Raw genomic sequence first — 13,368 nt, forward strand, 5'->3', positions numbered from 1 at the left:
ACCGTGCCACTCAGACCAGCGTGTCTAGCTCCGTGCAGTGGAGCCCCGGAGAGCGGGACGCAGGCCCCACATGGTAGCGCCCCGCCCTCTGTGGCCCTGCTGCTGATTCTGGCTGCCCTGCCACAGTCCCTGGATGGCTCGGGGCACTTTGCCCAGCCCCGGCTGTGGCGCTTCGGGGGGTGTGGGGGGGCGGCTGGGCAAAGTACACAGCGGTTACAGTTCGGTTCAATGGCTCTCAGCACCCCCCACTGTACAGAGTGTCCCAGCACCCCTGAGTGATGCAGATACACATTGTTGGATCCATGCAGGTGTTGGTGTCACTAGGCATAGCCCTAGGTAACTCAGGAGGGTGGAAAGCCATAAGTGTCAATGAAGCCTTTTTGTAGTAGGCCTGAATGAACTAAAGTCACTCCAGTCTGACCAAAGCGCTTCCATGTTTATGTTTGAACTTTAATTGACCTAACAGGCCGGCAACAAAGAATGGTTATCAGTTACAACACCTGTACCAAAAGGTAATAACAAGGCCTGCTATAATGAGCCTGCCTACTCAAAGTGGGAGTAAAACAAGATAACTGTTCACAGAAGAGTTACTAATGAGCTAAAATGGTTTTTGCCAAGTATGACTTAACTGCTTAATGTAATTGCTATTGCAAAGTGTATTTGCTGCATGGGAATGAAAGGTGGGGGGAGAGGAGGAGTGTGGGGGTGATGGGAATGCTTAGCTGAAGTTATGTATAAAGAGAGAAAAACCGCTTGTATCTGTGTGCAGGATTTGAGAATGCTTTTTCTCCCTGGCACCTTTTTGGGCTCAAATAAACTTGGTTTGCTTCTCCACCCTGGTGTGTTAATTAGTGCAGCGCACACCGGGCAACGAACCCCCACTGTTCCTGTCCTTGGCCCTCTGTGCGGCCCGGCAACACAGGGCTCTGCTCAGCTGCCCACTCAGCTCCAGCTAGGCAGGAGGGACAGAGTCATTCCGACGGGAAGAGAAGATGCTTGAGCAGGGCCGGCTCTAGGTTTTTTGCTGCCCCAAGCAGCTTGCTTTGCTGGTACCTAGAGCCGCCCCCTGTGCTTGAGCCGGCACCAGCTGAACGGGACGCAAGGCTGTTGTCTTTGGGGCAGACACTCGGCGGCCCAACGAGCGCACAGAGCTGGTTTTAGGCTGAGCCAGCTCGGATCCGCTCGGGTTAACTCGGCGCCTCCTGAGAGCAAATCCGAGCCACGTGTTTTAGCCGCTTAATTGGAACTGGCCAATCAGAGCAGGAGCCGAGCGGCGCTCCCGGGGGTGGGATCTGCACTTAGCGGAGGTTTATAGCTCGGTGTCCCGCCCCGCTGTTACCTGCTCTCGCTACACCCGGTTGCCCCCGCTGACCGCTCGCTCCGTTCTCCAGCGCCCCCCAGGTAGGGCCCTTTGCTGCCGGCGCGTGGCGGCGGGTCCGGGTGGGAGGGAGGCGGCCGGGTCTGGGCCGGGGTCGCCGCTGGGGAGCGGGCGCGATTCGGTGCATCGGCTGCAGCCCCCTGCTCCCCGTGCGGCGCTGCCGGGCCCCGCGGGGAAGGTGCGGACCCCGCTGCAGCTGCTGCCGCCTCTCGACGCGCCCCGGGCAGGTCTCCCCGGGGACACTTGCTGGGGCCCCTTGTTCAGCTGCTGCCCCGGCGCTTGTCCCTGCACCACGGGGCTGGCAAATGACCTTAGACCTGGGGGCGTCGCTGTCTGATCTGGAGCCACGGACCGTCCGGGGGTAACAGCCCCGCGGGGGGGGGGGGGGGTGCGGCTTATTTCCGTGTGTGGTGGGTCGGGGCGCCCCGCGGGGGTCGGGCTGGGGGCAGCTTTAGGGGGAAGTTCCCCAGTGAGCCAGGCGCTGCGTGTTCCGCTGGTCCGCTCCGAGCCTGGAACAGCGGCCAGAGCTGTGGCGTTATTTACCCTCCCTTCAGCGCTCTGCTGGTGTTGCTCTTTGTGTGATGAGAATTGACTGAAACGATGTTTCGCCTCCCCAAAGCCCAGTGTGAGCCACTTTGGAAGGCAGCAAATTTTTACATATAGGGCTCTGTGCGCTCGTTGGGCAGCCGAGTGCCTAAACCCAAGGTTGTGAGTTCAATCCTTGAGGGGGCCATTTAGGGCAAAATCAGTATTTGGACCTGCTAGTGAAGGCAGGGGGCTGGACTCAATGACCTTCAAGGTCCCATCCAGTTCTGTGAGATAGGTACCTCTCCACATATTGCAAACAGGCATTGCAAAGCAAAGACCCAGTCATGTCCTGGAGTGTTCAAAGTGGGTAACAGCCAGAGAGGAGTCAAATCCTGTGAATTCCCCACCCTCGCTGTAGAGCTGTTCATGAGACCTCTGCAAAAGTAGGAAGAAATGACTTAAAAAATGCATTGCACCTTTGTCTGCTGATTGATTTCATGTAGGGTTTGCACTGTTAAAAACTGTTTGTTTGGGGTTTTTTTGTCCCACTCCCTGATGAAGCTTCACAAAAGCTGAAAGGTTTTCTTGCAGTGAAGCATGCAAGACCTAAAAGCACATGCAAATTTTTGACCGGAATGGGAATGCAGGCATGTGTGTCTCCTGGAAGCAGAGTGAAACTTTTCACTCATTACGCATGGTATGTTAAGATGTCACAAGCATTAATAAATCTAGTCTCATGACTCCCCTGTGAGGCAGGGAAGGGTTGTATTCCATCACACAGATGAGTAAACCAAGGCCCAGTTGGGGGAAGCTCCATACCCCAGAAAACAGGATTAGAACCCAGGTCTTAGATTAAGTAAAATAGCTGGTACAAGGCAGAGAGCAGACCCCAAGAGAGAACTATACAGGACTACTGGAGGCTGCTATAGCCTTAACCATCCTTCCCCTCTGCAAGAATGATCAAGGCCTTTTTTTACATGGAGAAGTTTAACCAGCATAGCTGTTGTTGTGGAATAGTTCATTGTGTGAACACTTTATTCCACAGTAGCTGTACCAGTCAACTTCTCCTGTAAAAAGGCCAAAGCTGTGATGACCAGGAAATCCAGACGTGTCTTGTCACTGATTGACCTTAAGTATACATTACACTTTCCTGGAAATGTACTTACTCAGTGAAGGAATGTGGATAAGATGAAATCATGCATGACCTAAGAACAACAAGGGGATTAGTTGTTAGGCAAATTGGTCATACAGTTGATCCTCAGAGTTATGGACCCGGTGGGAATGGGTTGTTTGTAACTCTGAAATGGTCATAACTCTGAACAAAACGTTAGAATTCTTTCGAGAGTTTACAACTGAATATTGACTTAATACAGCTTTGACTCTTAAGTATGCAGAAGAAAAATGCTGCTGTCCCTTTTTAGCAATTAACACAGCACTGTGTTATATTTGCTTTTTTTAGTCTCCGCAGCTGCCTGATTGTGAGCTTCTGGTTCCAAATGAGGGATGTGGTTGACTGGTCAGTTTAGTAAGTCTCAAAACTCTGAGGTTCTACTGTAATTAGCTTTGCAGTTGTTAAGGAAAACCAGTTTAATTTGATGTTTGCTTCTGAGAGTTAAAACTGCAGACCCCGCTTGAGCTCGCTGCAGCCACTGTAAGAAGAAATGTCTGCAAGATGTGTAGATACAGGATTTAAAAAGGGAGAAAAAGCTGCAAGACCCTGGGACACCTGGATAATGTTCAGGTCCTCCTGTCTACTGTGAATAACTGGCCATTGCTTGTCTTATTGTATCACAATACTAAGTAGGGATAAATAGCTCTGCTTGCTAGAGCATCTGTGACATGTTTCCTTTGGTAGCACCGATTCTACTCTGGAAAAATAAAGGCACTTTCAGCTGATGTGTTACTCAGACCCTTATGAATAGGCAGGGATAGAAATTTCCAACACAGGACAAGTCCTCAAGGGTGTTTAGGCTCCTAACTTCCATTGACAGTGTCTGAACCAGTCCAAAGGAGAGCCCCGGAATCCTGGTGCCCAGTTGGCTCTGCTCTAACCACTAGACATCATGTCTCTCCCACAGCTGGTAACAGAGCCTGGGAATCTGCTCAGCTTCCCTGCTGTAACCCCCTCCCCAAGTGTGTCCGGGGGTGAGGAGAGGGAAAAATGCTGTCTAAAAATATTTTATATCCTATTTTCTCACACACCTGCACATAGAGCCCAGCTGCAGCACTGTTTTTGGCTGAACCAATGTTTTCAATTTTCATTTTTCTGTAAAAATAACCTAATTTGCCTGTCATGGTGTGGTGATTTTGTTTTTGACTAGTGAGGCTACACCAGTAACTGCATCTGGGCTCTGTGTAAGACAGAGACCAGAACGCAGGGTAGGAAAATCAAACTTGTCTTTTTAAAAAACAAAAAACAAAAACGCAGCTTAGTTGTCTAGGCAATTCTCTCTACTCCTATTAGGGACTGTCTTTTCCCACCTAGATTCACAGAAATCAGGGCTGGAAGGGACCTCAAGAAAACATCAAGTCCCACCTCCTCCTGTGCCCAGACTGAACCAAGTAAACCTTCTAGACTGTCCCTGACAGGTGTTCAGAGGCTTTTAAGAACAGATTGGACAATGACAGGGCTTCCTGAACCTCCCTTAGAAGCTTGTTCCAGAGCCTAACTCCCCTTTAGAGTTAGAAAGTTGTTCTTAATGTCCAACCTAAATCTCCCTTCCTGCAGATCAAGCCCGTTACTTCTTGTCCTACCTTCAGTGGCCATGGAGAACAATTGATCAACGTCTTTTTTATAACAGTCCTGAACATACTGGAAGACTTATTAGGTCCCCCCTCAGTCTCCACTTCTCAAGACTAAATGTCATATTTTTTAGGCTTCCTTCATAGGGCAGGTTTTCAAAACCTTTGATCATTTTGTTGCTCTCCTCTGGTCTCTCCAATTTGTCCACATCTTTCCTAAAGTCGGGTGCCCAGAACTGGACACAACACTCCAGCTGAAGCCTCACCAGTGCTGAGCAGAGCAGCACTGCGTCTGGGGGCGTATTAACTCCTGCGTCTTACATACGACGCTCCTGTTAATACGCCCCCAGAATATTTGCCGTTTTTGCAGTTGAATCACGTTTTGGTTCATTCAGTTTGTGATCTCCTATAACCTCCTGATCCATTTCAGCAGCACTACCGTCAAGCCGATTCTTCCCCAGTTTGTAGTTGTGACTTTGGGGTTTTTTCCTTCCTAAGTGAAGTACTTTGCACGTGTCTTTATTGAATTTCACTTGTTGATTTCAGATCAATTCTCCAATTTCAGTTTGAATTCTAATCTTGTCTTTCCAAGTGTTTGCAACAACTCCCAGTTTGGTGCTATCTGCAGATTTGATAAGCACACTCTCTACTCCTTTATCCAAGTCAATGGAAATGTTGAATAGTTCTGGACCCAGACCTGACCCTTGCAGCACCTCACTAGATACGACCTCTCAATTTGATCACAAATTGATAACTATTCTTTGAAAAGAATCTCCTTAGTTTCCTTAGTTTGCTTATGAGACCATCATGTGGGTCTGTGTCAAAGCTTTACTGAAATAAAGATGTTACTGGAAGGATATAATGCATAATGGTCCCTTCTGATCTTAAGTTCTATGATTCTATGATAACCTGTTCCCTGATTTTCATCTGTGCTACTGCAGCTAAAACCCTAGGGATCCCACCGGGCAGCAGTTGAGGTGGTAGCAGCTGCTACTGAGCAGGCATGGACAGGTGAAATGCCTGAGGCCGGCTGAGAGGGAGAAGGGGTGATGACCAGGTGTTATGAGAAGTGGGACTGACCATGGCTCCTTGGAAAGTCCCTGTTCACAGGGGCTGTCCCTGCCCTTTCCATTCTGAATCTTTCTGATGCCCAAGGCTATGGCTGGGCAGATGAAACTATATAACCCATAAAATTCTCTCCACAGGTAAATCCTCAGATACCGATAAAACAGAGGACTCTGGTGAAAAGAAACAGAACAAGGATGCTGTACAAACTGGAATCAACGTGCTTAGACCTTGCTACGGGCTTGTTGACCAGGGGGATAGAGTGCCAAGAATAACTTTGAAACAGCTCATTCGAACACAGCTCAGACACAGCCTGGCTGGTTGAGGGTCTAGAAAAAAAACTTGTGCTCAAATTGTAATTGCAACATGTTTTCTCTAGTGACCCTGCATAGCCAAACTGCAGCTGAGTTGCAATCAAGTGAGCTGCTTTGAAATTCTTTATGAATGGCTCTGCTAGCACTACTCAGACAGGACCATAGGTAAAGCGAATTCCTGAAAAACGTATTTAAAGCAACATGCCCCTTTTGGAGACCACAAGTCTTGCAGAGCAAGAGAAGATGGGTCATGGATTGTGTCCTGTTGAGAAGATGAAGCCAGATCCACTCCTGAATTCCCGGGAAGCCCAAGTGAAACGCAATGGAGAGACTCATGTAGATCTCACTGCAAAGAGACGCAAAAGTTCTCCTATAGGTAGAGCTCCATCTTTGGGTTTTTCTTTTTTCCCCTTTCCAAGTGTGGTTCACATTAACACAGTGAGTGCCTCTAGTGGCTGGGGAAGGCTGGGTTCAGATCCCACTGCTGACACCATGTAGTGTGAGGACATAACACAGAGCCAAGCTTTAAGCAGTGGCTAGTGAACACCCTCACTGGGAAGTTCCAACATTTATTAAGCTCTCTGCTGCAACTCATCCTGGTCCTTTCTGGTAACTGTGGAGGACCAGGCCCTCTATAACTAGGGCCCTACCAAATTCACAGCCTGGACCAAGAAATCTGGTCTTTTGTGCTTTTATCCTATACTCTACAGATTTCACAGGGGAGGCAAGCATTTCTCAAATTGGGGGTTCCTGACCCAAAAGGAAGTTGCAGGGGGTTCACAAGGTATTTGTGGGGGGGGGGTGAGGGTGGGTCACAGTATTGCCACCTGTACTTCTTGGCTGCCTTCAGAGCTGAGCGACAGCTGTTGGCTGGGTGCCTAGCTCTGAAGGCAGCGCCCTGCCAGCAGCAGCGCAGAAGTAAGGGTGGCAATACCATACCGTGCCACCCTTACTTCTGTGCTGCTGGTGGTTCTGCCTTCAGTGCTGGGCTCCTGGCCAACAGTCACCACTCTCCAGCTGCCCAGCTCTAAGGCAGTGCCAGCAGCAGTGCAGAAGTAAGGGTAGCAGTACCACAACCCCACCCTACAATAACCTCTTGATTTCCCCCTCCCCCACACACACTCCTTTTTGGGTCAGGATCCCTAAAATTATACCACTATGAAATTTCAGATTTAAATAGCTGAAATCATGACATTTACTATTTTTTAAAAATCCTGTGATGGTGAATTTGGTAGGGCCCTGCCCATGAAGAACATCACTTTTCTTTCAATATTACATCCAAAAGCCTGGGCAGGTGCTAAACCTGCTCCAGACACAGCTTGCAGAGGGATATGTCTTGGTCCCATCTCTATTGACTTTTATTCCTCCTGTGTGCTCAACAATCGCATGATAGTGGCTGCTGTTTTCTGAGGTGCTCTGAGGTTTCTCAGGATCCCTTATCTTTTGGCCATTTATTTCAGCTAATTCTTTCCTTGATGGGACATTCATGTCCTTGACGATTGTTTCCAAACTTTTCCAAGACTTCACGGTGGGAATGTGTTTGCCAGAGCCTTGTTAGCCACAGAGTTCCTCTGGAGATATCCGAAGCCACAATGCTTAGTCTACTAATGCCTAGCACTGGCTCTGCTCTGCACACATGGGGTTTTTTAGAAGCTTTAGCTGATCTTGTTAATAAAGTTTGATCCCTCATGGCCTCAGATACAGCAGCCCTAGGAACATTACTATGGCAATGGGGGGAGAGGAGAGGGCCATATAAATACCAGGTAGTTTAGATGGCTTTTTCTTTTCCAGGCTGTCTGTCAAGTGTCAAGTCATGGGCACGTCCTTTCACAATTCTGAGTGTGGTTCTCAATATTGTTCTCATCAGTGTCCTTATTGCATGGTCAGGTGAGAATTGTTTTCCTTTCAGTGCTGAAAATGTCACCCACAATCTCATATTCCCCTTCTTCCCCCCAACCCCATATAGCCTTATACTACCCAACCTTAGACAGTGCATCCACTCTACAGAGCATTTGACCTTTCAGCAGGGCCTTTCCCACAGCTCAGCTCACATTGGTTATTGACCCGCTGCTACATGGCACTGAGTCATTGCAAACACCCACTCTGAGGCTGCAGAGTTTAAATGCATAAGTGAGAATTCCAGAGGTGAAGACTCTGCATGAGATTGCAGTTTGATTGCAAATGTGGGTTGTAGTTAACATTCCCAAAGCAATACTAACCAATCCCCATTGCACATGACTAATACCACCGCACTATTGGATAGTAAATATTTGATATTTAAAATGCTTTTGAGTGTGGGTGTTAAGGCAGGCACAGGAAACACAAAGCCCAGTGTTGAGAGGGTGGCTCTATCAAACCCACAGCTGTAATCCCTGGATGGGTGTTTGGGTCTGTGCGCCTTGTAAAGAAAAGTTTCTGCCCAGAGTTTTCTAATGTAGAAGAGGGGAGGGAGAAAATGTCACCGCGGGGCTTGTCCATTTGATTTCTCTCCCCTACAGAAGAGGGGAACGGGGGGAAAAATCTCTGATCCTGTGTTATTTCCTCATCTCCAGTGAGAAAATCTGAACTGTGTCTGGCTGATCCTAAATCCCCAGAGGCCTTCTGCCTGGATGGCTGGGTTGGTTACCAAGGGAAATGCTATTACTTCTCCGAGATGGAAGGGAACTGGACCTACAGCCAGAGCCACTGCACCTCCCTCGGTGCCTCCCTGGCTGGGATCGACAGTGAGCAGGAAAAGGTGAGAGACTCAGACTCTGGGCAGTGTAGGTCAGGAGCAGGTGACAAAGGTGGCTTTGTTTGTCAATTTAAAAAAAAATTCAAGGCTGCTCCAGTTGCTGACTTGTCCCCATGGGCTGCTCTGACTTATGCCAAACGTTTGCTTTAAAAGGTTTTCATGATACGGTACAAAGGGATCCCTGACCACTGGATCAGCTTCTGGAGGGAACCTAGTGGGACCTGGAAATGGGCCAATGGCACCGACCTCAACAATGGGTGAGTCCTTTCTAGATGCTGGGGGCCGGGAGGTGGGCACAAAGCTAAAGGACAGATTTATGGTGCCCATTTACAAAAAGGCCAGTTGTTGTTTTTCCATGTATGAAAAGCAGCCTGGCGAACTTTTTTGTCAATATTTACAGAGTTTGCCAAAAAAGGGGTAAAGATTTGTTTGGGGGCAGGGAAATTAAAGTGCCATAAAACTGTGGCATGAAAAGGTTTTGTTCGTTTGAAACGATTTGTGTAGAACATTCAGGGTTTTCTTTTTTCCTTTTTTCCATTTCACCACTGAAGAAATGGAAAGAGGGTCATTTTCCAAAGTTATCAAAACACAAACTTTTTAAACAAAGTTGTCTTGGAGATTTCCAATGTCAAGAAAAAGTATTTTTGAGTTTTAAAAAAAAAAAAAAAATTTCAACTATCACTGTGTGCTTTTGTATAAAGCTGTACAAATAACTGACTTTTTTAACTGTCGACAAACCTGAAACGTTGGGGAGAGAAACTTGTTTTGGATTGGCCCAAAAATAAAATGTTAAAATCTTTGACAAGTCAAAGGAAGAAAAATTTCATGTTGGGTTGAATGAAACTTTTTTTGACAAACAGCGCATTTTGATTTTTCTGCATTTTTAATCTTTTTTTAAATAAAATTGAAGGAAACTTCAGAGTAATTTCAAATCACATTGAAGCCTATTGCTTCAAAAATGAAGAAAAACCCAGGAAAGTCATTGTTTTGTTTCAACAACTCAAAGAGTTTAGTGAAACTGACACTGAAACATTTTGTGTATTTGTGTTGCCAAATCTGCTTTTTTTCCTTCCCCTGAAAAAATTCCAAGTTGGTAAAACTTGGGCCAGCTCTAAATGCCCTAATCAAGATTAGAGTTTCATTGATCTGAATATAGACACATTTTTTAAAAAAATCCCGTCTTATAGATCACACCCTCTTGGGGCAGGAAATTGTTCTGGAAGTAGACTTGCTATTCCCCTATTCCAGTGATGAGCTGCCAAAATATTAACAGGTTCCCTCCTCCTCACCTCACGAGGGGGTTGTGGCCCATCAACCCCCACCCATGTTCCTTGACACACACACACACACACACACACACACACACACACACACACACACACACACACACACACACACACACACACACACACACACACACACACACACACACACACGCCCCATCCAACTACCCCTTCTCCCAGTCCCTGGCTGCCCCCCACCATCTCATCCAACCCCTGCTCCTTCCTGACTGCCTCCCGGGACCCTTGTCCCCATTCAATCCCCCGGCCCTCTGACCGCCCCGACCCCTATCCACCCCCCACCGAACACCCGCTCCCTGCCCCCTTACCACAATGCCTGGGGCCCGGACCGGGTCCGCTCGGCCGGTGCCGTGGCGCCTGACTCCCCAAGCTGGGCTGGAGCCGCTCGGCCGGCGCCACAGCACCTGAATCCCTGGGCCGGGCCAGAGCCACTCCACGGGGCCAGGGGGAGCTGGACTAGGCCCCCCCCCCCCCACCCCGCTTATCTGCCTGCTCCTTGTTTCAGGCTTCCCACGAACATTTGATAAGCAGGGGAGGAGGAGGAGGGCGGAGCGTTCAGGGAAGAGGGGGAGGTGAGCTGGGGCCGGGGCCGGGTGGACAGCTGCCCGAGCCTTTGTTAAATTTAAAAGCTTCTTTAGAACCAGTTGTCCTGGAACAACCGGTTCTGAAAAGGCTTCTAAATTTAACTGGTTCCTGCGAACTGGCTTGAGCTCACCACTGCCCTATTCAGAATGTTTTTTGTCCAATCTGGGAGCTCAGGTGATCAGTCACATTACATGAATTAACAAGAACACTGAAATCCAAACTTTTTTTCATGCCAGACTGTGAACCCCTTACAGTTATTGGTGAGCAGTAAATCACAGAAGTCGCCCCACACACTTGTGAGTGAGCATTTCACCATCTGCTTGCCTCAGGGAACTAGTTAGAGATACATGAAGGAGGTCAGATTACAAGATCAGTGTGTCCTTTCTTCAAAATCAAGTGGTCTATTCCCAGAAATCACTACTTGGTAACCTTAGCCTTGTTTTGTTTTATCTTATTACGAACTGAGTGGCTCGGATTTTTTTCTTAAGGTTTGAAATACGAGGCGGAGGGGAATGTGCTTATCTGAACAAAGTCGGAATTGGAAGTTCCAGATGTTCCACACAGAGGAATTGGATTTGCAGCAGACCACAAGTCAGTGCCCAGATATTCAGCTTGTAGCACAAACATCCAGGTCTACAAGACTATTTGTTTCTATGCTCCTCTATGGATATGAAACCTGGGTGACCTATTGACAGCACCTCAAGAGTCTGGAGAGGTACCACCAACAATGCTGCTGGAAGATCCTTTGCATCAAGTGGGAAGATCGCTGCACTAACGCCAGCATCCTCACTGAAGCCAAAATCATCAGCATGGAAGCAATGATTCTCATGCACCAACTCTGCTGTGCTGGACATTGTGTGCAGATGCCAGACTCGTGCCTCCCGAAACAAGTCCTCTACTCTCAGCTCACCCATGGTCAGAGATCCTGTGGTGGTCAGAGGAAACACTGCAAAAACACACCGAAAGCATATCTCAAAACTGATATGGACATCACAAGCTGGGAGGAGCAAGCCACCAACTGATCCCAATGGTGCCATATCCTCCATCAGGCAGTGGCCCAGTTTGAGGAGAAGTGCCTTGCCCTTGAAGCTGAAAAGAGAAAAGGAAGGAAAAAGAACTTTTTTTCTCCCAGAAGGCAGCTGGCCTACCAGGAAATGTCTGTACCTACTGCGGGCGGATCTGTGGTTCCAGGATCAGACTTCTGAGTCATCTCGGGACCTACGTGTAAATCCATGGTAGAACTAATCCCCAAATCAAGGAATTGCCCATCAATCAGTTATGGAGCAAACAGGGCCTCCACAAGGAGGTGGAGAGCTCGAGATGAAACACGAAGGTGTACAACTATCTGCCAGCGAGATTGTGCTTGGCATAACAGAGCAGGAGTTAATGCTAGCAGTGAACTAAAAGGATGTTGGAGTTAGGCAAAAGATGCTTACAAACACAATCAGAACTCTGGGTCCTTGGGAGGTGCACCCATTATAAGGCTTTGGAAGAGTTAGTGTTTTTTATTTCTATTCCAAGGGGGGCTGGCCCAGCTTTAATAAAGTTTATAGTGAGCTTTTTATGAACCCTTGTTCTGCAGTCACTCCCTGACGTTCCTTTTCCTTCCAAACCCGAACTTCCACCCACAACTATAATTCACCAAGAAAATGGAATCTGACCAGCAGGCTTGATGTGGGAGCAAACTCTTACACGAGCTAGATGTGAATTATAGAACTCTCTTCTACAAGAGCCCAAAGAACTCACACCTCAGTTACTTCTGGGGGAATTCTATGCAAATGCGGAATTAATGTGCCCTGCAGATTCTACTCTCCCCACAGAACAGTTGATGCAGGGGCCTTCAACTGGCATATCTGGTTTGGGTACCAGGAGCAGCCAGGGGCCATGTAAATCACTGCCTTGGGCAGGACTGCACTGTCTGTCCCTCTGGCTTGCTATCATGCTGTGCCTGGAACTGGGGAGGGGCAGCCCTGGAGCAGCTCCTGTCATGTGCCAGGCGCTAGCCCCATCTCACCTGGGTTGGGGAAAATGGGACTTCCTGTTTTCCTGCACCAGTTGCTCCTGGGGTTGGGGCCAGGTCAGATTGTTGTGGAAAATTGACCACACAGCTGATTTTAGATCAGCCAGCCTGAGGCACCTTTATTGTAATACAAGCATGTATGTAGGGAGAGAGCATGGATCCATGCAAGGGTTAGCTTCTCTGCCCTGTTACAATTTTGTCAAGCTTATATAGGCCAAAACCACAAAGTGAATCATTCACTACGATTGCCTTATTTGGAATAAGCTGTATGCAAGCAAGAAAGCTATACCGGCGTCTTAGGTTTTTCCTCTTTATTGTTCTTTGCCAGTCATGTTGGTGGTCTGGCTGTTCTAGTCACCCATACTTGCGGTTTCATTGTGTAAAAGGCTCTTGCCAAATTATTATTGTCATAAGCTGAGCTGGCACACCACGGTCCTCTTTGTCCCTTCCTCTGGTTCCCCTTTTCCTAACTGCTCAATTTCCCCAGGGGCCTTTATGCAGATAGGTTAACTTCTGCAAAATATGTTTTTGTCCTTATATAGCAATTGGGTTATGCTAACCGGCCTAGGCCTGTAGAGCAGGGGTTAGAATGCAGTCTGCTTCTGATCCTATGGGTGGGGTCTGTTGTATTCCCTATCAAGATCTATCTCTGGAATCTCCCCCAGCTGCAGGAAGCTCTGCACCCAGGCCCCATCACGTTT

The 13,368-nt window shown here is 48.0% G+C and overlaps 1 protein-coding gene across 1 annotated transcript; it reads left to right on the forward strand.

Annotated features, from left to right (window-relative positions):
• The first annotated feature begins 5,861 nt into the window (after positions 1-5,861).
• LOC120383775 (C-type lectin domain family 2 member D-like) lies at positions 5,862-11,601 on the forward strand. Its single transcript, XM_039502007.1, has 5 exons — positions 5,862-6,403; positions 7,819-7,914; positions 8,580-8,764; positions 8,915-9,018; positions 11,136-11,601. Exons 1-5 carry the CDS (start codon positions 6,229-6,231, stop codon positions 11,263-11,265), a joined length of 690 nt encoding a protein of 229 aa, XP_039357941.1. The 5' UTR covers positions 5,862-6,228; the 3' UTR covers positions 11,266-11,601.
• Positions 11,602-13,368: the final 1,767 nt, after the last annotated feature.

This window comes from Mauremys reevesii, linkage group 15, assembly GCF_016161935.1.
Source record: "Mauremys reevesii isolate NIE-2019 linkage group 15, ASM1616193v1, whole genome shotgun sequence".
Lineage (NCBI taxonomy): Eukaryota > Metazoa > Chordata > Testudines > Geoemydidae > Mauremys > Mauremys reevesii.

Bases quoted from the DNA above. Each gene is read 5' to 3' on its own strand.
- LOC120383775 (XM_039502007.1), top strand. From the start codon at position 6,229: ATGCCCCTTTTGGAGACCACAAGTCTTGCAGAGCAAGAGAAGATGGGT. The intron at 8,765-8,914 runs GTGAGAGACTCA...TTGCTTTAAAAG, and splicing joins TCGACAGTGAGCAGGAAAAG to GTTTTCATGATACGGTACAA. The intron at 9,019-11,135 runs GTGAGTCCTTTC...TTTTTTCTTAAG, and splicing joins GGCACCGACCTCAACAATGG to GTTTGAAATACGAGGCGGAG.